Source organism: Rhinolophus sinicus, chromosome 18 (assembly GCF_057876585.1).
Source record: "Rhinolophus sinicus isolate RSI-liver-muscle chromosome 18, RSI-T2T, whole genome shotgun sequence".
In the NCBI taxonomy this organism is placed as follows: Eukaryota; Metazoa; Chordata; class Mammalia; order Chiroptera; family Rhinolophidae; genus Rhinolophus; species Rhinolophus sinicus.
The window spans coordinates 111,188,137-111,213,054 of record NC_142518.1 but is presented as its reverse complement, the minus strand read 5'-3'; the positions used below and the strand labels follow the sequence as shown (position 1 = coordinate 111,213,054).

General features: G+C 56.5%; 2 protein-coding genes across 2 annotated transcripts; one reads left to right on the top strand and one right to left on the bottom strand.

The window, feature by feature from the left end:
• Positions 1 to 3,492: 3,492 nt before the first annotated feature.
• Positions 3,493 to 7,031, top strand: LAGE3 (L antigen family member 3). The gene is made up of 3 exons (XM_019719152.3): positions 3,493 to 3,824; positions 4,146 to 4,274; positions 4,508 to 7,031. The coding sequence occupies exons 1-3, from the start codon at positions 3,634 to 3,636 to the stop codon at positions 4,620 to 4,622; spliced, it is 435 nt and encodes a 144-aa protein (XP_019574711.1). The 5' UTR covers positions 3,493 to 3,633; the 3' UTR covers positions 4,623 to 7,031.
• A 2,058-nt stretch (positions 7,032 to 9,089) lies between these two features.
• PLXNA3 (plexin A3) lies at positions 9,090 to 24,738 on the bottom strand. The gene is made up of 33 exons (XM_019719164.3): positions 24,397 to 24,738; positions 21,895 to 22,518; positions 20,994 to 21,533; positions 20,340 to 20,522; positions 19,121 to 19,249; positions 18,950 to 19,050; positions 18,481 to 18,604; positions 18,240 to 18,396; positions 18,062 to 18,161; positions 17,776 to 17,890; positions 17,409 to 17,609; positions 17,224 to 17,320; positions 16,892 to 17,082; positions 16,668 to 16,813; positions 16,480 to 16,600; positions 16,237 to 16,373; positions 15,952 to 16,122; positions 15,592 to 15,685; positions 15,269 to 15,508; positions 15,051 to 15,194; positions 14,738 to 14,972; positions 14,504 to 14,646; positions 14,166 to 14,422; positions 14,003 to 14,069; positions 13,759 to 13,905; positions 13,514 to 13,673; positions 13,281 to 13,384; positions 12,986 to 13,082; positions 12,509 to 12,699; positions 12,186 to 12,355; positions 11,511 to 11,723; positions 11,153 to 11,303; positions 9,090 to 10,132 (listed from the first exon to the last, which is right to left on the bottom strand). The coding sequence occupies exons 1-33, from the start codon at positions 24,643 to 24,645 to the stop codon at positions 10,037 to 10,039; spliced, it is 5,895 nt and encodes a 1,964-aa protein (XP_019574723.3). The 5' UTR covers positions 24,646 to 24,738; the 3' UTR covers positions 9,090 to 10,036.
• Positions 24,739 to 24,918: the final 180 nt, after the last annotated feature.

Genomic DNA, 24,918 nt, shown 5'->3' with positions numbered 1-24,918 from the left:
CACATGAGCAACTCCTAAGAGTAATGTACTTCAGGCTCATCTTGTGTTTTTTTCCTGTCCCAGCCCTGGAATCAGCCATTTCTCCGAGGAGGTCTGGTTCCTTTTAGTGGAGAATGTCGTCGTGGACACAAGGTCTGGGTGCAGGGTGTGCTCATTGCTCTCAGGGTGTCATTGCTTCTAGACTCTTTCAGTGGACAAAACTAGGAAATATATTTTTAAGAGTTCATACTGCAATCCCCAATTTCAATCCAGTGTCACAGTTCTTTGTCACCTTCCCTTATTCCACAGTGAGAATTCTCATTCCCGACAACGTAGATATATTTACTCATTTGCTCTACCAGATAGAGTCTGTCTTAAAGTACACCCAAAATAGTTTCAGAGTCACATCATCACTACCGTTGCCAACAACAAACATCTTAAGAGTAAGGCCAGTGACTTTTGTCCTTAGAATACATCCTGTGAAGGGAGTACAGTCAGACTGCTGAGTTTAAAAGGCACCTGAATTATTTTCTCTGTATGGTTTTGTTATAAATTGGATATTCACTTAGCCTCATTTGTTTTTGATTTTATTAAATTTTAGCATTTGATCTTTTCCACTCTTTCAAATGTATTTTTGGACATGTAAAATATTACATGGTTCAAAGTCAAAACTACACAAAAAGGTATATTCCAAGAAATGCTATACCCATGTCAACCTCCTCCAGGTGACCATTTTCATTAGTTTGGGGTATCTCCTTCTTGTGTCTTTTTCCCAATGAGTATGTGTGTCTGAGAGTGCGTGGTGTCCATGAGTGTGTGTATCCTTTGCACTCTGCTTTTTTCACATAACAATGTATCCTGCAAATCATTTCACTTTTTCATTCTTTTTTTTTTATTGCTGCTTAGGACTGTTGCATGAAGGTGCTGTAGTTTATTTCACCAATTCCCTGCTGGTGGACATGTACATTGTATCCAATAACTTTCTGTTACTGATTAGGTTATAAGGAGCAACATTGTACATATGTTGTTTCCTATTTGTGAAGTAACTTTCTACCTGCAGATTGCTGGGTCCATGACAGTGATCGAGTTTTGTACTTAGTAATACTCTTTTATTCAACAGGCAACAAACCACCTATTGCATAAACTGCACTGAACAAAAAAAATAAAGGTACTAGAGATGGTATATCAACAATATAGAAGTGAACAAAACAAGGTTATAATTTCAGATTATTAGAAATGCTATGCAGCAAATTAAAGTGGGCAAATGTGATGAAGCATGCCTGGGGGTAGTATGTTAGACTGGTGACCCAGAGGTCCTCTCAGAGGTGACATTGGAGCCAAGATCCTAATGACAAGAAAGAGCCAGCCATGGGAAAGTTTGGGGATAGTCTTCCAAACAGAAGAGTAAGTGCAAAGGACTGGGGGTGGGTCACCTCTGGTCAGGAGTACAGAAAACCCCCAGAGGTTGCAGAGAATGAGGAAGCAGGCAGGTGAGGGTAGAGTGTGGAGGAGGTGGCAGCCAGGTCACCCAGGGCTTTTACAAGTGTGGATCCTAACAAGATACCTACTAAGAAGGGATCTTAGTGGATTACTGGGTTCAAAAAACAACAACAACAAAAACAAAAACAAACAAAAAATCAAACAGAGCCTAGCAGCTGTTTCTAAACAGGGGCCTTTCATGCAAGCCCTGCTTCAGGAGAAGCCTACACTGAACTGCCTGCCTGTAGTGTGTTCCTGCCGTCTGGGCCAACCCTTATAAAGTAGTTCCTGGAATCCTATTTCAACGAATAAGACTGAAACTTTCCCCATCCAACCAGAGCTGTGTAATTACACCCTCATCAGCATCTTCACCCACCAATCAGAGAAGCTCCATTCTAACCAATCAGGACAGTGCTTTTTGGACCAATCAAACTGTAAGAACTTGGAGTGTCATTTGCATGAGGATGGACCAATCAGGGACCAGGGGCAAGACTTAACTTCTGTCTTGGAGAGTACACTTTCCCTTTACACCGAAGACTGGAGTGTGTTTCCCAGGCTGGAGCTGAAACACTGAAGACCAAATACACAAGAAGTCTCAGTGGACCAGAGCGGAGAAGAGCAAGTGGAGCAGAACAGGGCAGAGTGGAGCAGAATGGAGTGGAGCAGAGCAGAGCTGTCTAGCCTTAGAGGGCCCTCACCCTGGTGCTGATTTGCCCCAGAGCCACCTCACAGGCATGCTGTTCCACAGTTGTGTTCTCTCATAATTGAGCTGTAACACTATTGAACATTCTCACAGCTGGGCTGTGGCACAATTAAGCTTTTTGTGCTGAATAAATTGTCCTTCACTGCATCCCAAACTGGGGATTCCAGGTAATATTGAATTGGCACCAACAACCATCAGTTGACATAAGCTACAGTAAAGAGTTTAGATTTGATTCCAAGGGCAATGGGAAATCGTTTTAGGATTTTAAGCAGGGATGTGATATGATGTGATTTATACTAAAAATTAAGACCTGATTCTTCTGTGTGGAGAACAGGCTCTAGAGCAGCAAGTGTAGAAGGAAACCAGACAGGAAGCTGTTCAGGGAGAGATGGTGGCTCCCACTGGAGACTAGCAATGGAGCAGTAGAGAAAGTGGACTGATGAGGGGCTGTTTTGAGGGGGAGCTCCAACAGGATTTGGTGATATAGCTCAGCTTTATGTCCTTCCTTATGATTACAAAAGAGGAAAATAGAAAACTACCATGACAATCACTGTCAGAAATTTCATGTCACTTTAAGAACTTGTTTTTGATTTAAAATGTCATATAAGGTCATCGTCAAAAATTTGCGGACAAACACAAAAAGGCAGTTATAATCCAGTGTGCCATCACACAGTGGTAATGAGTATTTACATTTTGGTGTATTGTTCTAAGTTTCAGTGCATGTATATGGTAATTTACTAAATTGGGATTTTAGTGATTTTGGTTTTGCATCCTGATTTTTCACAGATGACATTAGCCCTGTTAGCACTGCCACTACTTTATCTCAGGTCCCTATTGTTTCCTTCCTTGCCTCTGTTTGGGTCTCCCTGCTGTCAGGCTTGACCTTCACACCGCCCACTTCGTTTCTAAAAATGCAGATATGATTGGGCCGTCGTCCCCTTTAAAGCCCCCTTTGGTTTCCCCATCTACATTGGCAATGGGGGTGGGATGCAGAACACCATCCCTTGTGGGTTACCCGACTTCACCTCCCTCCACAAATCACTGCAAGTACGTTGAGCCACATCTCTTGGGGACATTGGGCCCAAGGAAGTGACAGGGCGGGAAAGCAACCACCTGTCTGGTGCTTCACACGAGGTAGGTGGAGGGGGCTAAGGCAGGACGGGTTAGGCGGGCACACTGGGGGCCACATGTTGCTCTTAGGGGCAGAGCTTCATGAGGGAGGGCTCATTGTCTAGGCCACCACAGGGTCTCCCGGGGCCCACGGGCTGCCGGGCAGGTTTGGCGGGAACTCACCACACACCCGGAGTCCTTACTAGGGCCCGGTGGCGGCCGGCCTCTGGTCGGAGTCAGTGCGAAGGGGCAGAGCTTCGGAAAGGAGCTGCAGTTCCTCAGCCTCCCGCGGAGAGCGCAGTCTGTCGGTTAGACCAGCTCTCCGAGGGCGAGGGCGGGGTCGAAGGCGGAGCGCCGTGGCCATGCAGCGGGCAGCAGACGCAGGCTGCACCGGAGCGGAAGGCCCGGGAGGCCCGGGAGGCCCGGGCAGTGCGAGCACGGCGGCCCCAGCGTCTGGCGGAGCTCCTCGTGTCCTGCGAGCACAGCATGGCCCAGAGCCGGGCGGAGATGCAGCGTCCACGGCCAGAAGACCGGGAAACCCACTACATATATTGTATCCTACCCGAAGGGACAACGGGGAATACGCTGGGGGCTGTCTGCGGGGAGGGGGGCGTTGGGTGCAGAGGGACGGACGCGTCGGGTGTGGAAAGGGGAACAGAAGGAACCAGGGGCAGCTTGGGGGTGTACAGGCCAGGAGGAGTCTGGAGGAGGAGAAGAAATGAGAGCAGGTGGGGAACGGGGTGGCTGGGGGCGGGGATTAGGGCCAGGGGTGGTCTGGGAGTGAGTCCTGTAAGGAGTGAGACTAGTCAAGGTGGCCAGAGAAGGTACCCGAGGCACAAAGTCTGTGTGGATGGTGCCTTGACACAATTTCCAGCGCCCTCAGTGTGCCTTTCCCGTCCCCCTTGGAGGCTGACATCGCCTGTGGGTCTCTGGCCCCAGATGCGGAACCCCACCCAGGGGCGGTTCGGAAGGAGTTCACAGTGAGCGGCAGCGTCCTAGCGGTGTAAGCTCTAGGAGGGACAGGAGGTGGAGGGTGGCAGGGCCAGTCTCTACCGAGAGGCGCTTTATTGGAGAGGTGGAGACACTCAAGGGTTAGGTCTAGGGGAGGGACTTGGTGCAGTCTAAGGGGGAGATATCGTAATGGAGACGGCAAAGGTTTCAGATGCCTGAGGGGCAGAGCAAGGATGGGGAGGCGTCACCACCTCTAACTTGATTTTCTTTTTTCCTCACATTTAGCCGCTGGAGAGCTGATGATTCTCGCCTCCTCCGAATGTCCATCATCAACTTTCTTGACCAGCTTTCCCTGGTGATGCGGACCATGCAGCGCTTTGGGCCCCCTCTTTCCCGCTAAGCCTGAGCTAGGAAAACCTTGTGTCCCATCCTAGGCACTGGATCCTTCCTACGACAGTGATTATTGCAGTAGTTGCCACTTTATTATGGAGCCCTAAATCTTTTGCCTGTACCGGCCCTTGGACACTGGGGGTTCACTTCATTTGTTTGGTCCTTACTGCAGACAACAACTGAGCTACTACTATTCCATGTCTGATTTTCTTTTAAACTACAGCACCTAATAGTCTTGCCTTTGTCCCAGGGTTGGAGGAGAGGTCTGGGATTCAGATATTCAAGCACTACCAGGTAACTGAAGACAATTTAGGAAATGGAAGATGGGGCCTGTCATTCAGTATTAACTACTGTCAACATTTTGGAATCTTTCCTTAGTTTTAAACCTGTATTTTATATAGTAAATGTATAACAATAATATATAATGTATAATATTTTGCATTTTTACTGATATTTTTAATCTAACATGAACGTTTCCACTAAAAATTCTTCAAAAGCATTATTGAATGGAGGTATAAAAGATACATTATAATGTAATTATTGGCCATTTAAATTACCGTGTTTCCCCGAAAACAAGACCTAGCCAGACAATCAGCTCTAATGTGTCTTTTGGAGCAAAAATTAGTAAGACCCTGTCTTTATATTATATTACATTATATTATATCATATTATTATATTAAAGACCTGGTCTTATTTTACTGTAAGACAGGGACTTATATTAATTTTTGCTCCAAAAGACGCAGTAGAGCTGATTGTCCAGCTAGGTCTTATTTTCAGGGAAACTGTATTTTCAATTTTTTTTGTCCTATTATAGGTAATGGATGAGTCAATGGAATTCTTGTGTATAAATCTTTGCATGAATGATTGTTTCCATAAGATAGATTCCAAGAGGTAGACTTACTGTGTTAAATATTTATGATTTATTTTTTAAAGCTGTCAATCTACAGTGCAGAATTGCTCTCCAGAAAATATACCCTCCCACCAGAATGCTGGTTTCCCACTTCCTTGCCACTGCTGGGTCTCCTTGGCAAACATTTTTAAAAACGTAGTTTGCATGAGAAGAGCAAACAACCCAGATATACTAGAGTCAGAGCTTTGTGGGCTGACTGGCAGTGTGTCAGGTCAGTGAAGAAAAGTGCTGGGACAATTGGTTAAGCCTTTCGTTGGCAGGAATGAGCTCCCTATAAAATACATTGCATTGCTTGCTAAACTCACTTATTCTAGCAGCTCCTCTTTAAGTGCTGTCAGATTTTCTCTAAGATGATCATGTTTTCTCAGAATAAAGGCAATTTTACTTCCTTTTCAATTTGGATGCTTTTTATTGGTTAGTATATTTTCTCGTTATGGAGTTGGATTCCCCTGCTTCTTTGCATGCCTGGTAATTTTAGATTGGATGCCAGACATGATTTTCCCTTGGGGGCTGGATATCTTTGTAGGCCTAGACATATGTTTTGAGCTTTGTTCTGGATGCTGGAAACAGTCGGATCCTTTAGAGTCTGACTCTGAAAATTTGCTGCGTGGGCTCTTTCAGTGTGGGAGTCATTTTTTTCCCCACACGACTGAGGCAAGACCCTTCCTCCTGAGCGCCCTGCCCGATGCCTCCCAAATTGTGAGGTTTACCATTCTGTGTGGTCACACAGCAGCCTAGCCGTTTGTCCCCCCCAACCTTTCCCTAAGGAAAGAAGAAGTTGTGGGACTGCGCCTCTCTGCGATGGAGTTTATAATATCCTGAGTCTCTCCCTCTGGTCTTCAAGAGAAGGGTCTGCGGTCAACGACAAGTAAGATTCCTTGCAGGAGGGACAACTCAAGCCAGACAGGACCCCCCGCTGAGACCCCAATGAGCTGTTATAAGTAATAATAGGATCGAATATATGGTGATGGAAGGAGAACTGACTCTGGGTGATGAACACACAATGGGATTTATAGATGATGTAATACAGAATTGTATACCTGAGATCTATGTAGCTTTACTAACAATTGTCACCCCAATAAATTTAATTAAAAAAAAAAAAAAAAAGAAATAATAGGAAGGAGCCTTGCCCCTCCTTCCTTTGTTCTTGTGGGAAGCTGCTGCTGGCCCCTGCTACTCCCTCTCACCTTATTGTGAGAGAGGCCCATTAGAGGATAAGATCAAGCTCTTTCTGCTCAGCTCATGGGACAGTTTCACCGTGAGAGCCTCTCTCCCCTAGGGAGGTGCATACCGCACCTTAGTCATCTAGGGACAATATGCTTCGGCTGCTTTGGGATAAATAATTGGGTATTGAAATCATTTTTTTGAAATGGTGTAAGAGTTTCACAGACCCTGCCTCTAATCATGTGATGTTCATTGTTTGTAACCAATAAATCCTGTCAGTGACCCGATTCGGGGCTCCAGTCTCTTGAGGCTGTGAGTCCCTTGGTCCTCTGTGATTTAACTGTATGTGAGTCTCTGTCTCTTTATTATAGTTTAACCCTCGCCGCCTCCCTCGCCTTCCCACGGCTTGTGTTGTGCAGGTCACAACAATTCTGGCTGGTGGGGACAGCCACTAGTACCTGTCCTGCTTGAGCCCTGGGCATCGTCCCCTTCCTTTCATCCTTTCGGGTGGTCCTTCCCCCAGCCTCGCGTGCTTTCCTCACATGCCTGTGCTGACCAGTGGTCTGCAGAATTCTCCAGCGGGACTGTCCGCGTGTGTGCAGGGTCCTCTCCCTCTGCCGCTCTCTTCTCTCTGGTCCTCCATCCTGCCAGTTCCAGGTGCTGAGAATTTCAGTTCCATCTCCTAAACTTGGGGTATCCATTGGGCTCTGCCAGGAAACTCCTCTCCCTCTCCCGACAGTCAGCTGGGGCAAATGCATGGCTGAACTCTCATTTGCCAGAGATCACCGGCCTTCATTACCTGATACCCGATTTCTTTACAGCCTATTTTGTATACTTTGTGTGGTTGGGGGTGTCTTTCAAGTAAGTGGCAGGGTAAATCTGGTCCCTGTTACTGCATGTGCGTGAACAGTCTACCACTGTAGAACATGGAGACCTCTGGTATTGTGAGCTGGAGGGAGAAAGAAGCTGTTGATGGGGTCATGATGATGGCGATGAAGAATCTCGCCTGACAGCATGCAGCAGCTGTAGTGGCTACAGTGGGGTGTCTCTTTTTACCTTTTTTAAGAAATCAGACTTAAGACCTTAATTACTGATGATGGATAGATGAGAATTTAGCTTTTACACCACGATCCTTCCACTCCACCTCTTCCCCAAATGGTTCTATTCACTTCTTAGGGTTTCTTTTTCCCCTGAGGTTAAAAACTGCCTATCTTGTCATTGGCTTAGTTTCTGTAATCTCACAATGGTCATTTTGAAAACCATCTTCCTTGGCATGCTCTCTCCTGTTCCTGCCTGGTTCTTTTCAGGCTGCCTGCCCACACAACTGTCACACTGGAACTTCCCTTTGAGCATGAATCCTTATTCTAGATCATGCAGCTTTCTCTTTACTCTTTTATCTCTTCTTTTTGTTTACTTGTTTGTGTTTGAACTCCGGTTTAGTGAGGTCTAATTCCCATACTGTAAACTTCCCCCTTTTAAGGTATACAGGTCTAGGACTTTTGCCAAGCACGTACGGTTGTGTAACTATCCTTATCACCAGAGTCGACTGTCTTGGCCCCATGGAAGGACTGCTGAAGCTGCTGGTGGCTTTCACACCTCAGTCAGGTCACGGAACTTCTCTGTTCCAAACCTGCCCTGAGCTCCGCTCTCACTCAGAGACACAGCCAAAGCCTTCACAGTGGCCTACAGAGCACTACACAATCAGGGCCGCGTCCTCTACAGCGTCCTCCCCTCCTTTTTCTTCCTTGCTCACTGGGCCAGCCACTTTGGCCTCGTCCCCTTTCTGAGACACATCAGGCCCACTCCTGCCTCAGGGCCTTTGCACTGGCTGTTTCCTCTCTTGAACGCTCTTCCCACAGAGATCCACCTGGCACACTCAAATATCATTCCTGGCTACTATTTAAAATTGCATCCCACTTTCTCCCCACCTGCATGACCTTAACAGGTGTGGGGGAGTAAGAGGTAGGTAGGCACATCATGAAGGAGATACAACTGGGACAGTAAGGAGTTGTCAGATACAGAGTTTGGGACGCAATGAAGCCACTGGAGGGTTCTGAATAGAGCAGGACAAGATCTACCTTCTATCTTTCCAGGATCCCAGTGCCTCCCACGTTGAGAAGAGGCTGAGGGCGGGCAGGGCAGAAACGAGGAGACTGGCATCCAGGCAAGTGACGAGGGGGAGAAGGGACCAGGTCCTCAATGGACCTTGAAGGTAGAGCCACCAGCACTTGCTGATGGATTGGACATGACCCTGGGCCTCCTTAAATCCTCAGGAACCCTGCAGTGAGGTACCCTTCCTCCCACAAAGGGAGTCCAGCTCATCTGGAGTTTTAACAGTCTCCCCACCTGCTTCCCATGTTCACTGACCACCCACCTGCCCCAAGGGCAAAGCCACACACTGACTCCATTTTCCCACGATTTAATTAGGAAAAAAAATTACATGAACAAAGGAAAACTCATGCAACAAAAGAGGAGAGAATGGGGTTTCTGGGACCATGAGACGGGGCCAGATTCCTCAGAAGAGGCAGAACAAAGGAGTAAGGCACTGCCACCTCGGCCCCTTGGGGCAGGTGCAGGACAGGGCAGCTGAGGATGAGGGGGTCCAGGGCAAGTGCGGACAACACTGAGGAAGTTTGGCAGTAGGGCTGGGAGACGGAGAGTTCTGGAGCCCCTGGGCCCAGGTCAGGCCCTGGCACATGTCTGGTTACAGTTCTCCAGGTGCCCAGAGAGAACAGGGCCCTGTCAGAATGTACAGTCCATCTCCCAAGAAGTTTGGAGGGAACCCCTTGGCACAGCCACAGACCAAGGGAAGCTTTGGGGGCATCACCCCACCCCAAGTGCTGCTGGTTCCGAGGCCCCCTTCTCGGAATGGGTGGGGCCAGCTGTGGCAAGGGTGAGGTGCCAGTAGCTAGGCCAAAGTTGACAGTGTCACGAGGGAGCCAGGACGACTCAAGGAGGGAAGGTGAGTGAGGTTGGCAAGATCCCAGGGGGGACACATATTTACACATGGAGATGGTGAGGTGGAGATAAATTAAATAAATAGGTGGTTGGGGGTATAAATAGCAAGGAGGGCAGGGGCTGTCACAACACCTGGGCACAAGGGCAGGAGGCTGGGGGTATTGCTGCTGTTGGGGTGGGGGGCTTGGTCCTGTCACCTCTCCCCGCCTGCAGGGCCCAAAGCAAGGCACTAATAAAGGGGGCCCAGGTGTGCCAGGGGCATATTGGCCCTATGACCACACCCGTGCCACCCAATCCCGGGCTCAGCCCTGAGCCCCAGGCAAGAGCCCGCCCCCATCAAGGGGAAGAGGGCCCAGGACTGAGAAGCCCCCTCCTCACCGGTCCTGTCACCCTTAGCTGTTGCTCGTCATGAGGCTCATGATCTGTTCCAGCTTCTGGCGCAATTTATGCTTCCGACAAGAGGCATCTCGGTCCAAAGCGGTGAGAACCTGGGGGAGGAGGGCCCCAAAACTGGGCTCGAGGGGAAGGGCCAGCTCCTCCTGGGCAACGCCCCTCCCCAGCTTGAGTTCTTCCATCCCTCTCACCTCAGCACATCCGTCCTCCCCGTGGGCCCTGTGCACATGGGAAAGGCTGCAGCCTCTCACCTCTGAACACATCCTCCAGCTTCTTGACCCCAAATCCTCCTCCAGCTGCACAACTTTCTTCTCCTCTGCACAGCCAGAGTGCAGCCCCTCCCAGTAGCGGCATGGCAATCACTGTTCCTGATTTCCTCTTTCCTGTCCCCTCCTAAGCTCCCCCACCCAAACCTCTCTTGTCCAGGTCTCCATGATCTGGTCGCCAAACCCAGCCCGTGTTCTCGGCCCCTCCCTTGACCAGCAGCAGCATCTGACAGCCCATCACCACCTCCTCCCTGACCCCCCCCAGGGGGGTGTCCTCACACATGGTCCAGGATCAGCTCAGCACTCGAGGTCCCTCCCACGCTGCTGGCCACCCCTTCTGTCTCCACCGTCCGCTCCCCCTCTTCTCTGTCACCTCTGAGTGTCTCAGGGCCCCAGGGTTCAGTGCTTGGGTCGCTACTCCCTCTCCATCCACTCGGCCCCCCCTGCCAAGCTCGTCCAGGTGCAGGGATCCCAGGGCCATATCCTGGCTTACAAAATTCTTACCTCCAGCCAAAAACACATCCTGAGGTCCACCTCTACATCCCTTGCCTACTCAAACGCCCAGTCACAAATTCCACAGGCCCTACAAAGGGCTAACCATGCCCATGCCCTCATCCTGGCCTTCCCCGTGCTCCCCACCCTCCACTTTTGCCCTAGCCAGTGGCTTCTCTTGTGGGTTCCTCAAATCCCAGCATCTAGGAGAGTGTCACCTGTACCGGTCCAGGGGCCTGCTCGGGAGAGGGATCATGAACAATCTAAAAGATGGGCTCCCTGTCCCCTACACTTCCTTGTGGCACTCCTTGACCACCACCAAGCCCGGGCCTTTGCCACACCAGGGATGGCACATACCTCCTGGCGGTACTTGGTGACATAAAAGTACAGCTCACTGAGTGCGCTTAGGACACTGAAGTCGCTGGCGTGGAGGCGGGACTGCTCCACCAGGTAGGCGTCCATGTCCTGGTCACTGATGGATGCCATCTTTGCAATGTCCCGGTAGTACCTGTTGGGACCCTGAGTAAGTCAAGTGGACAGGTGGCACAAAAGCCAAAGGCCCTGCCCTGGCTGCCAGGCCGGACTCTGGGCCTTTCTCCTGTGGTCGGCCCACTTCAGACAAGCCAGCCCAGAGAGGGGCAGCTGATGCCTCCCTCAGCCCACAGCAGTCTCCCCTGGACTGCCTGGCCCTGCCTCCCCCCAGCACGGGGCACACCTCTCCACCCAGCTCTTGTAGTTTGGGATGTCCTTGGCATAGAGCAGCTTGTTGGAGGGTGAGTCCTTGCCCAGGCGGTGCTCAGACGTGGAGCAGGAGTCCATGAAGGTCTGGGCCACCACCGACAGGCAGGCATCCGTGATGCTGCTCTTGTGGATGTCGAACACGAACTGTGGGTTCTTGATCACATTCACCCAAAAGCGCAGGGGCAGGCTGGACGGAAGGACACACATCTGCAGCTCTCTAGTCTCCCCGTGAGCACCTCCCACCCTGTTCCTGTCTGGCCAGCCCATACCTTGCCCAGAGCAGCAAGATTGACACATTTAGGGTTAAGAGTCTTTGTGTGAAGTTTTTGCCAGACTTCCGACAGTGAACATAAAAGTAAACAGCCACCAGCCTCTCTGCCCTGGACAAGGCCCTGGCAGCTAAGGGCCATCCCTGGGTGCTGGTCCCACTACCAACTGGCCACATGCCCCACAGAGCCCACCTCCAAACTGCACTCTCAGCCCCTTTGCTTGGCGGTACCATGAATGTCAGTCCTCTCCTGCCTGCACAACCAAGCCAGCCCCTATCAGGAGCCCTGCCCTTGTGGTCCATGAGTCTCGGCACAGCCTCGAGCCTCTTCTGACCACTCGCCCCCAGAGGGGCCAGCAGTAGCCAGGCACAGAGCAGTACCAGTTGCTCTTCCAGGTGTGGCGCACATCAGGGTCACTGATCTGGCGCTGGTCGGCCTGCTCGTCCAGGAAGTCGAACATGTACTTGATGGCCAGGGGCAGGGCCGAGCCACGGTGCGCCGTGCTGAACACAGTTTCAAAGAGGTCGTCCACAAACTTCTGCAGGGTGCCCTGTGGGGGTGCAGCCAAAACACAGGCTGTGAGGGAGCCAGGTCAGGATGTCCCCACAGAAGGACAGACGGGGGACAGAGGCTTGACAATGAGCAGGGCTTCCCTGCAGGGTCAGCAGCCCTGAGGCCAGGGTGGCACGGGGCAGGCCCACACCTTGGTGGCCAGCAGCCGGGTCAGGTAGATCTCTGAGACCATCTTGCTCCCACGGTCCCCCTCACGGTGGTCGGCATGGTCATGGTTCTTCACCAGGTGCCACAGCTTGGTGCCCGTCTCCTGGTCGGGCGTGATCATGGGTGCCCGAGAGCGGAGGCTGTCGGGGCTGCTGGCTGTGCGCAGCAAGCTCTCTGGGGCAGAGGACCAGTTTGCCCCTTAGGCCCGTGGGACCACACCAGCCATCGCTGGAGCTATTGCCCCACTCTGTCCCAGGAGCCCAGCAGGCTGAGGGAAGCCTGTCTGCTCTTTCAGGGCCACCCCACTTCTAGGCTCTAAGGAACTGGAGACCTCCCAAGGGCAGGGCCCGGGGAGGCCACCAGAGCCAAGCTGGCTGCTCAGACAGGGGCTCCCCGTGATGGCTAACACAGCCTCAAAGGGCACAGGGCCAGCAGAGGCCACTACACTGAGGACACCTACCGTAGCGGCTGAGGGAACGGGTGAAGGTGAAGGAGTTGGCCATGTTATAGGCGGACACTTGTTTGGGCACCAGTGCCACCAAGGAACCATCTGTCACCTGGAGACCCCAAAGACAGAGAAGGGGCAGCGCAGGAGGCTGAGAAGCCAAGCGGCCCAAGCCACCACCCATCCAGACCCTGCAGTGTGCATGTGGAACAGCTCCCGAGGTTCCTTGAGCTCAAGGGCCAGAAAGGCAAGGAGCCAGGGCCTCTGCTCCCATGTCCTCAGGGCAGGGCCACAGCCCCCAGCCCCTCACCTGGTAGTGGACCAGTGAGTTGACTCTCTTCCAGTCACACTCGATCTTGGTGGTGACATCCTCATCCTGAAGGATGATGCGAGCCATGCGTCCCTGACGCCACTCTGCGGGCCACAGACAGTCCGGCTCAGCGTCTCCTGAGACCTGGGGCCCATTCCACTCAGAGGACAGAGCCCAGGTGGGGGGCGCGAGCACCAGCTGAGGTAATGTGGCCACAAGTTGGGGGGCCTCACCTAGGTCCATGTCCTCAGCTCTGGGACGCTGGGAGTATGGGATGCCCTTGTACACAGCATCCAGCAGCTTGTCTTTGGCCTGGGTGATGCTGTCGCAGTTGAGAACCTTCACCGGGACCTGAGTGCTGCCCTCACTCTCCGGGCACACACAGTACAGGGTCTGAGGGCAAGGGGAACCACAGGGTGGGTTCTGGGCGAGGCTTCCCCCGATGCCCAAAGCCCTGCCCACCTGGCATCCCACTCACCAGGGTCTTGTAGTCTATTTGCTGCCGAATGAGCTTATCCTCGCTCAGGGAGTAGCGCGCCTCGCCTGTAATGGCGTCGATGGGCCCCTTCTCCATCTGCTGCTTGATGGCGCAGTAGAGCAGGAAAAGTGGCTCTCCAGCGCACTCCTACAGCCAGGGTGGGGCACACAGCTTGCTGCCTGCCTGCCTACCTGCCAGGTACTTCCCCACATCACCTCCCCTGCAGCCCACCTGCCAAGCACACCTTCAGAAACTTATGCAGCAGGAATGTGAACCAGTTGGTAAGCATCTTCTCAGCCACCGACTCCGTCCTAGGGTGAAAAGACTGCTGGGGCCCTGGCCTGGCAGGTGGTGGGACCGTTCAGGGGCTGGGCCCACGGAGGGCAGGGCTGGGGTTGGGACAGTACCTGCGCAGTAGCAGCTTTGGGTGGTTCTTGCTCTCAAGGTTTTTCTCGATGAGGTCCGCCAGCAGCTGCTTGAGCAGCCCTGTGGCATAATCAAGGCGGCTCTGCAGAGCCACCATGGTGAGCGAAGCCACGGTGCCTCGGTCACGCATGGAGAAGCTGCTCTGGGCCTCCAGTGTGTGAATGAAGGTGAGCACGAAGGCACGGCTGTGAAGCAGCTGCCCAAAGAGGCGAAGTGCCTTCTCGACATTGGGGGGTGTCTGTAGGGGACAGCAGAGTTTCAGAGGGTGCAGCAGTGGCCCTGGGGGTGACAGGGAGTGGGCAGGTAAGGGGGGACTCACGTCCAGCTCCTTGAGCACCGGGTGGGCCTCGATGCCAGGGAAGAGCACGCGCACAGCGTAGGTCCGGTAGTCCAGGAATGGGATCTGCACCACATCCATATGGTTTGTCAGCTCGTTGATGTCTGTCTGCAGCTCAGCAAAGGCTAGGAAGGACAGGGAGGAAGCGTGAACAGAGCAGGAGGAGGGAGGCCCCCCCAGTCCGCCCGCCCTGCAGTGCACCCCCACCCCAGGCACCTTCCTTGCATTCCAGGGCCACGCGGGACTCCAAGTTGTCCATCTGGAGCTGGAGCCGCTTGAGCGTGCGGTCTGCATCCTGAGTCTTGCGCTTGTAGGCAACCAGCACAGCAGTGATGGCTAGCAGCAAGAGCCCGCCCCCCACTGCCAGCCCCACCATAGCTGGCAGGGTCAGTGCCCGCTCGGCCGTGATATGCAGGGTGCCCAGCCAGAATTCCAGGCCTCCCACCAGCACCTGCGGGGATAGGCCCATTGTGAGCTGAGCCCCACCCCCAGCCCACACTCCCCTGGTGGCTTTCCCACCCCCACCCACCATGACAGGCTGCCGGCCGGTCTGGCTGGGTGAGTCACACAGGAGTTGGGTGTCCGAGACGGTGAGTGCACACGGCTGGCCCCCGATCAGCACAGTGTAGTTGAGGCGGGAGCTGCCAGCTGCTGCAGGAATCAGATTCTTGCCCTGTGTATAGAGGGCACGGTCAACCAGGGTTCCCCACCTCCCTGCCCCTCCCAGCCCCTGCACCCTACCAGTACCTTCAACACTACGTGGGAGCCAGGTTTGACGTCCAGGACACCGGAGGGCCCAAGTGGCTCGAAGCTGGGGTCAGGGTAGTAGGTGAAGGAGGACCGGTTGAGGGAGCGGGCTGTCTGCACGTGGTCCAGCAGGAAGCCAAACTCGTCAGGGTGCTCGCCCTGGGCTTGCGGCTGGGGCCGCCCCAGGAAGATGCCAGGGGCTTTACACAGCATGGCAGTGTCATTGATCACCTGGCACGTCTGTGTGGACAAGAGCAGGCAGCCCAGTACATGAGGCCATGGGTGGCAGGGTCAGGGGCGGGGCGAGGGCAGTTGGCACTCACATTGGTGGTCTCGATGCCTCGGTACTTGGCCCGGACCCGGGGCTCTTGGACTGTCAGCAGGTGGGTCCCACTCACAGTGATGGCGGTGCTTCCACTGGGGACAGGGGGAGGGGGCTCAGGCTCCATCACCCACTGCCCCCAGCCAGGCCCTGAAGAGCTATCAAGGCTGCCATGGGAGCCTGGAGCCTCCCACACCCGGGGTCGCTGGGTGGGTGCCAGGTGCTATGCGGTCAGGAGGACCCTGCCCCCTCTGCCAATAAGGGCTCAGGTTCCGAGGAGGTAGAATTGATGCCCAAGGACCCACTCGCCAGGCAAGACCCTGAGACAGGAGCTCAGGGCCCCATTCTCCCCAGAACTTACTTGATGATGCTCCAGGTGGGCTCAAGACGAGTGACAGTGGGGTCCTGGGTGTAGGTGTAGAGGACTCCAGGACTGGAGATGTTGGCACGATCAATGGCCAGGCTGATGGGGGCCTGACTGGGGCCCAGGGTGGAGATGGGCGAGATACACACGATTGCTTCGGCATCTCTCCTATAACAGGAAGCAGCACGCTTGGAGCAGGTGGCCCAGGGCCCTCCCAGGCCCTACTCCACCCCTGCAGCCCCTACTCAATGCCCAGCCCAAGAATGGCAGGGCCCTGCGCACCTCACAAACTGGCACTCGCCATCTCTCACAGTCACCGTGACCGTGCTGCCGGCATCCAGAGAACTCCCAGAGATGGTGAGCCGTGTGCCCCCAGAAGCCGGGCCCCGACTAGGACTCACACGGTCGAACATTGGGGTCTGTGGGAGAAGCAGCCCTGAGGGGATCGAGGAAGCAGCCCAGTGCAGGCAGGGCTACAGCCCCCCAGAAGGGGTGAACGTGGGAAGGGGTAGGAGGCTCACGTACCACGAAGCTGTAGAGCTGCTCAGACTGTGTGCGGAAGTCAGCGGAACAGTCACCTACACAGAGCTCCACGGGTCCTGGTGGCGGGCTGGGCACCAGCGACTCCTCCATCTCACACACGATCCTAGGGGTCAGAGAATGTCAAGCCCAGCCTCAGAGCACCAGCCTGGGCACCTGCACACCACACTTACCTCTCGGCGCTGACATACTCGGTGGCGATGGAGTTGCAACGCACGCCAGCCACCCGCAGGCCCACCTCTCGGTAGGTGAGGCCCAGGTTCTCGCCCACGATGGTGACCCGGGTGCCACCCTCCTTGGGCCCCATGAGTGGGTAGATCTGCAGAACAGGATGAGAGGTTAGAGTGTGAGCCTGGTGACGCAGGGGCCTGGCAGGTGGAAGATGGGGAAAGCTAACCTGGGCAATGCGGGGGTGGCTGCAGCGGGTACCCTTCTGGCTCGGGTGCATCCAGTTGGTCTTGGGGGCGGGACAGTGGGCCCGCAGCTGGCACCTGTGCTCCGAGACGCACCAGCCACAGTTGAAGCGGGGGTCAGCCTTGAGGCAGAGGCCGCAGCTGGGTCGCTGTGCCCAGCACTTATACAGGAGAGCTGTGGGCACAGAGGACACTGCTGGGGAGCAGCTACAGGGAGCCTTGGCAGCTCTGACAGAAGGTCCCCATTGCACCTGGCCCCACTGTATACCAACTCTGCTGCAGGAGGCGATCTCCCCAGCCCCATCCCACCCCTCACCTCGGAAGGTGGCAGGCTTGTCAATGGGGAAGTCTCCATCCCAGACCACGGAGAAGTCCAGCTCGGTATCACCGTACTCATCACCTTCATAGGAGTACTGGGAGAGATGGAGCACGTGACCCGTCAGAAGGTCCCTGCCACAGCCACCTGAGGCTTGCAGACCAGCGGAAGGGGGGGGGACTCACTGAGGCATTCTGGCACTGCACACTGCTGCTATTGAAGCGTACAGCGGGCACGCGCTGCTGCCGCCCCTGCACCCGGACTACACACTCGTAGTTCTTCTGGCCCGACTGGGGCTGCGGCAGGTTCTTGGCCCGCAGGGTAAGAGGCTGCATGACACCAACCGGGATCAGGAGGTCCCCAGTGGGCAGGATCTCAGGGCAACCCTGGGAGGGAGAACGGCCATCAGCCACACACTGACTGCTGACATCCAGGCCTAGCTGGGCCAGCCCCGCATTGAGGAGGCTCCAAAAAACCACCGAGACCAAAAGACAGAAAAACCAGAGGCCAGCCCACACGGAGCCCAGCCCCCTCGCGTGGCGCCCGCCTCACCTCGGGGCTGTGGACCCTGCCCTCCTGGAAGGAGCACTCGTGGGGGTGGCTGGTACACACATGGCGGTACTTACACCAGTGGCAGGGGTAAGGGCTGCCAACGCAGGACATGCACCTGGGGGAAAGAGGCTTGAGAAATAAGAGAAGGGCAAGTCTAACCCCTCACCACCCCTCTTGTCGGACACATGGGGAAGTGAAGGAAGAAGGTGCCAGGGCCCAAGTGACATCTGCACAGCATAGCAAGTGACAGAGACATGTGGGGACAGTGAGGAAGGCCAGTACTCACGACTGGAGGATGCTGCAGTTATAGAAGACAAAGTCGGCTCCAGCGAACCTCACCCCGGTCTCCTTGGAGAGCAGCTGCAGACGCACAGTGCGGGTGGCCCCTGTAATGAGCCCAAGGGTGGCTGTGAGCCCACTGGGGACACAGAGTGCCCCCATCCCGAGCTGCCCCAGCCACTGACCGTGCCCCCTGGTGAGAGCCTGGAGCTCCTGAAGGGAGGGCGAGGGGCAGCGCAACTCCCCAGAGGGCAGCAGGATGGCCTTGTTCTCCGTCACCTCCTCAAAGGCACAGCTCACGCCTGCGCTGAGGTCTGGTACATTGCGCATGGCCACAGTCAGCTGGGGGAGGCAGAGGACTCAGCAGGGTGCGTCCCCCCACATGTGCATGCACTGGCACACCCCCACCACCACCGCACCACTCACCTGCACCCCAGGTGACGTGACTGACACGTTGTTGGGCCACACCCGCACCTGGACACACTTGTTCAGCTCCTCAGCAAAGCCATGCGGGGCTGAGGCACCGGGACAGGCCCCCTCGCGGCAGCATCTGCATGGGGTCAGGCCAGAGCCCATCCCGCAGCTGCCCTGGGAGGGCCCTGTCCAGAGCTCCGTGGGGGCCTGGAGGGGAAGGGGACAGCAGGCCCAGCCCACAGTGCCAGGCAACAGCATGCCTCAGCCTTGTCCCCTGGGGTCCAAAGGACGTCATTCAGGGTGGAGGTTCTACTCATTAGCTGGCGAAAGTGGAAGGGGAGGGAGGGGAAGGCCACAAGGCCACAGCTGGGAGAAGTGAGTACACAGGTGACGGCAGGTCCTGACCTCCCCAGCCAACAGCAGGCCTGGCCGGCTCCACTGAGCCCATCGTCACCACCCACCCCCTTCCCACTGCCCTCACCTGTGCTGTAGCACACACCAACCACAGTGTGGGTCCCCGGAGCCTAGGCAGGCCTCACAGCTCAGGTACTGCTCACAAGTCTCCACTGGGAGCTGGCTCACCTGGGGACAGCCTCATCAGCACCCATCCGGCTTCCACACTGCCACCCGCCGCTGCCCGCCACGGGCCCACCTGCTTCTCACTCAGGAGGTAGATGTGCCGGTGGTCGGGGCTGAAGAGCAGGTCTCGGAGTATGGGGCTGCCATCCACCACAGGCACCGTCTCGTACAGGTGGGCATCCTGGGAGCCATCGACTCGCACCTGGGCCACAAGGCCAGGGAAGAGGGATGACAAGCCAATGTGACACCACAGCAGCACCACACATCCCCAGGCATCCTCTCCTCAAGCCAGGGGCTTTCCAGGTTGTGGCCAAGCTGAAGCCAGGGCTGCTGGGGCTCAGCACTTGACCTGCTGGCCCCCACAAGCACCAAGAGCAGGAAAACAAGTGCTCAAAGGCCACCCCCTGGAGGCCCTCGGCGGTGACAGCCACCCAGGAAAGGTTCCCAGGAGATAGAGACAGAGAGATTGGTGATGCCTAGGGATGGTGGATGGGGGAGCAGGGTGATATCCAAACGGGAAGGGGTTTTTAGGGTGACGACAATGTCCTGGAATGAGATAGTGGTGAGGGTTGCACAACTCTGCAAACATACTAAAACCACTGGAATGTATGCTTTAAGCAGGGGAAGTATATGGGATGGGAATTATATCTCAATAAAGTGGTTATAAATGACAAAAAGGGCCCAGGAGGGGAGCAGGCCCGGCTGAGAGCTCAGCAGCTCCCTTTACAAACCTTCCCCCGGCTACCTCTGACCTCCCTGGGGATCGCTCCACAACTGCCAGGCCAGCAGGATGAGAACGTGGCAGCTATCCTGACTCCTGTCCCTTTAGAACACATCAGAGCCCCCAGAAGCTCATCTCCCCGTTTCACGCCACCCCCAGACCTGGGACGGAAGCAGCTGCAGCCCTGCTGCCCATGAGGGGACAAGACGGCAAAGGGCGTATGTCTGCATTCATTCAACTGAGGACCCAGCAACGACAGTTCCTGAACCACAGCCACCTCCTCTTTTGGCCAGGAGGCCCTGAGATAGGTCTGGTCTCTGTCCCCATGGCCACAGGAAGTCAGCAAGTCAGGCTGCAGCAACTAGTGGTGCTGGCACAGGCAGATGGCTCCGGGGTGGCCCGTGGAGCATGGCCAGGCTCCGAGGGCCCAAGCTGGGAAGTTCCCCTTGTCCTGTTGGCTGTGCCCTGTCCAGGGTCTCACAGGGCTTGTCTACACATTCTTGTCCCCACCTGTCATCCCACATCTCAGAGTCTGCCCCAATCTCCACATGCCAAGGGGACCAGGGCCTACCTTCTTCAGACTACCGCTGCGAGTGCCGATGAAAACCACAGAGTGCTGGTGGTATGTGTAGGCCGCCACACTGGCCATGCCATCAGTGCCGTCATAAAGTAGGGGCAGCCCCTCAATCACGTGCAGGCCACCCAGTGGCTGGTTCAACACCAGCCCGCAGAAGTTTCCATTTATCTGCATGGGCTGGAGAAACAGGAGGGATACATGTAAGAATCAAAGCTTGGGGGCAGCAGCTGGACAGAAGCCATAAGACCCTGTGTTCTAGAAGGGAGCAGGATCTGGGACTTGTTCCCCACCAGCCAAGACCGACTGTTTGCCCCACAGGAAATTGGGGGCTGAGGAAGGAGAGGGAGCAAGAGTTTGGGAAAGGAGAGCGAGGCCTGGGCCTGTAAGGTGGGGAAAGGCCAGGAGACTGTCACTGACTCAAGACAGAGAGGGCCATCCATGAGATAGAGCGAGAAGCAGCAAACTGGGGCTGGGAGGAGGGGCAGGCAAAGGAAGGGGTGGTCCACAAACAGTGCCCACCAGGAGATACGGTGAGAAGGCAGGCCAGGGGAGAAGGAGAAGCAGCAGATGCAAGAAGACGATGAGAGAGGGCAGGGGTCCCTGAGAGAGGGAAGTGAGTGTTCCAGGGCTAAGACCCGCCGCACTCACAGTGTTGATGCAGGGCAGCTCCTTGTTAAGCAGCCAGGGCAGGGCCAGCGTGCCCTCCCCGCGATAGCACGACTGGATGCGGCGGCGGATGTGGGCATTGATGGTGCTGAGCGTAAAGAGGCAGAGGACAGTCTGCCGGGGCGGGCTGGCTCGGTTCTTCTGGCCCTGAGAGAAGATGGTGAAGAGGACGTCCTCGTCGGCTGGTACACCCAGGGCCTGGGCCAGCAGCAGGCCGGGCTTGGCCAGGTGAGCGCTCTGCACCAAACGGTACTCCACACCACGCCAGGAGCAGCCGATGGGAAACTCCACGTACGAGTAGAACTCGGAGTCCCCCGCACACATGCGCACGATCTTGGATGTGAAGAATTTCTCCCCTGCTGTGTCTAGCAGCGTCTGCTGGGTATCCAGCTGCAGTGTCAGGAAGTACACGAAGGAGGCACTCACAAAGCCATAGATGTAGTAGATGTCAAAGGCGGGGTACAAGGACAGGGTGTCTGAAGGGATCTTGATCTGCGAGGACACGAACTCATCTTGGTACACCTGGGGAGCAGGTTGAGGAGAGAGCATGGGACAAGGCCTGGGTCCACTGTCACCCTCCCAAACCCTGGCTCCTCATCCCCCACAACACAGCCCCCCAGGGCTTCCCTCACAAGATGTCCCCCGCCCCACATGGTCACAGGAGCCCAAGGCAGAAGGGCCACAGAGGGCAGGGTAAACAGCCCTGTCCCGTGCGTCAGCCTATCCTCCTGTCTTCAGAAGCTTGTCCATCTTGGACCAGGGCTCTTCTAGAGGTGGAGCCAGGACAGAGCGAAGGCAGGAGGGAGACAGGTGCTGGCTCTTGAGGGAGGGGCAGCACGAGAGGCAAGGGGAGGAGGGTGAACAGACAGGTGGGTTCACCCACCAGACTAAACATCTCAGCACTGTCCTCATCGCTGATGAGTTTGCGGGAGCTCAGAGTGGGGAAGTACTCAGACTTGCCATCCACAGCAGTGCCCACAAAGAGCTTGCTGGGCCCCTGGCCCTGCTCCACGATGACACCAGCCATGGAGTCGGGCTCCTGGGCCCCTGACAGGTAGTGCTCTTTGCGATGGTGGGGCTCGCCCAGCTTGAAGAGGTCGTCCAGGCGCAGAAACTGACAAATGCCTTGCCAGATGCTGCCACAGGCCACCAAGCGGCGGGCTGCATAGTCTATGAGCAGCAGCTTGTTCACGTTGTCCACAGGTGCCAGGCGGTGGGTGCACACACGCATACTAGGGGGTGGGTAGCAGCGGGCATTGTCCTCAACGGGTCCTGTGACGTGGGCCCGTAGCTCAGTAAGGTTGGGGGCCAGCTTGAAGACACGGTTTACTGCACCCACGAATACCTCCCCAGTCACCCGGTGCACAGCCAGGTGGGTGAGTGTGGTGTCTGTCACCGAGAAGGCGGGGAAGGGCCTGCTGCCACACAGGGCCCCTTCCATGGTGAGGAGGAGCAGCAGGAGGAGGCAGACAGTGGGCATGGCCGGCGGCTGTGCCCCGGGGTGGGCCTGAGGAGAGATGGCGAATGCAAGTCAGACACCCCCACCCCGGCCCATGCTGCCAGCCCTCCTCCTGCAACACCTGGCCTAGGACCCCCAGCAGGCCAAGCTCCATGCCACGGTGGGTGGGAGCCACTCACTCACCCACCACCATGCCACAGTCAGAGCCCCAGATGGTGACCACGGCTGGGAAAGGAGGGGCCTCCACCAGGGCGAATGAGTGAGCAGTAAGCGCGGGCAGGCTTGGGGGCCATCAATCATTCCCCCACCCCCCACCCCTGGAAAGGAGCCAGGAGGCCTCGCCTCAGCTGGGCCACACCCAAGGGGGCAGCAGAGCCAGATGCTGGGAAAGGCAGGGCAGGAGGCCCTCCTGGAATGAGACCCTGAACACCAGATCCAAGAGCTGAGGGCAGCTAGCCGCACATAAGAGCCACCACAGACAAACCCCAGGCCACAGAGACACCCTACGCCCAAGTTGGGGGAAGGGGAAAGGCAGGGAGAGAACAATCACAGGCCAGAGGTTGGGGGGAACACCACCCCAGAGTGGCATTTCCAGCAGGATCCTTGGGACAGAGGTCTGAAGAGGCAGCAAGGCCTGAGACTGGACTCAGCACTGCCACATTCCCACTCCTGGCCCCAGCTGCATCCTCACCCCCAGGGCCTCCTTCGGCTGGCTGTCCAGGAGCCTGCTGTCTGGCCTACCGGCTGCAACACAAAGCCGAGTCGCGCCTACCCCCACAGCTACACACACACCACCACCGAGACAGATATAAGTCAGGCTCTGCTCAAGCCCAGCCAGACAGATGGCCCAGGCAGTCCTGCACGACTCTCCCTCCAGATCCAGAGGGTAGCTGGAGAAGGGGAGGTGCCAGGGGGCCCAAGGAGCCCTATGAAAGGGGAACATGGTCCCTAATACAGAGAGACCTTGGGAAGATGGGCCTGGGGCTGTACTGACAGTGCCAGCTTGGCCGGGTCTTCACCCCCAGGCCACACCCAGCTCTCCTGCCAGCCCTAGGTGGCAAAGATAGCAGATCAGTGTCATAGCAGACAACGGGACAGGTCTTAGTGCTACCGTCTCAGTGCCCAAGCCTCAAGGGAGACTCGAGGTACCCAGCTTGGGGGAGGGGAACAGGGGACCAAACTAAGGAGGTGCAGAAGAGAGAAAGGAAAAAATGCATTTGCTAGAACAAGGAGCAGGCCCAGCTTGAAACTGCAAAGTTTCAGTTCAGACTGATCACCTCTCCAGGGCTCTTTTGTCAGGTCCGAATCCTGGACCCGGAACGCAACAGCCAGAGAAGAAAGGAAGGCGAAAGAGAAGTCTCATCCCACCCTCACCTCCTCCACACCAGACAAGAACACAAGCCTCGGAATGGGGACCGGACAGGACGGGAGGCAGGATTTGCATCCCAAGCCCGGATCCCAACCTCCACCTGTAAATGGGAGCCTGGGGCATCACAGGCACACCCAGCCCCTCTGCTTACAGCACTGCCAGCAAAAAGCCAAAGGATGGGGACAGACCCTGGCAGAGATGCAGCTCCGGGCAATGCTCCCCGATGCCCCCCACCGTGCTGCTGGCCCGGCTCTCCCTGCCCCCACCAGGGGCACCCCTCAGCCGACCCACGGGGACCCTAGTGGATGAAGACGCCACAGCAGTCCTTGGAGAGGCCGCTCCTCCGCCACAAAGGGTCCCTATCGGGCAGGGGGCTGGGCTCGTACTGATCGTCCATACCGGCGCGGGACACTAAGGACCAGTCAGGCCAGCGCCCAAGGGGCACGGAGAGGCAGGGCCCGACCCTCTCGAGGCCGACAGAATCCTCGGGCTGCCTAAGCCCCGGGCCATCGAGCAGGCTGGCCACGCACCGACCGCGGGGGATGGCGACCACCTACCTGTCCCTCCACCGCCGCTGGCTCCCGGTGGCCGCCTGCCAGCCACGTGGACGCGCCCCCGAGCCCCACACCCGCCCCGCTCGAGCGACCCCACTGCCGCACCCCGTGCCCTGCGCCCAGCGAGCCACCACCACCGCTGCCGCCGCCGCCACCGCCCACACACTGGGCCAGCCCGCGGCCGCTGGGGCCTTTTAAACCCGGACCGTACCACCGCGCCGGGCGGGGGAGCCCAGGGAGGGCCGGGCGCATGGGCCGGGGCCGCTCCTCTCCAGGGTTGGGGTGAGGCCCAGCCCGCAGCCCGAGCTCCGCGAGCTGCCGGGGTCCCCGCCCAGCGAACCGACCACCCCCTCGCGCAAAAGCCGCGTCCGCAGCGCGCACCTCTCCCCCTCCTCCCCACCCGCTGCCTCGGGCAACCGTGGGACCCGCGCGCGCCCGTGCCACACCCCCTCGGGTCCGGGGCGCGCGCCCGGCTGGCTCGGGCGCGCGCCGGCCCCGCCCCGCCCCAGCGCTCGGAGACGCGCG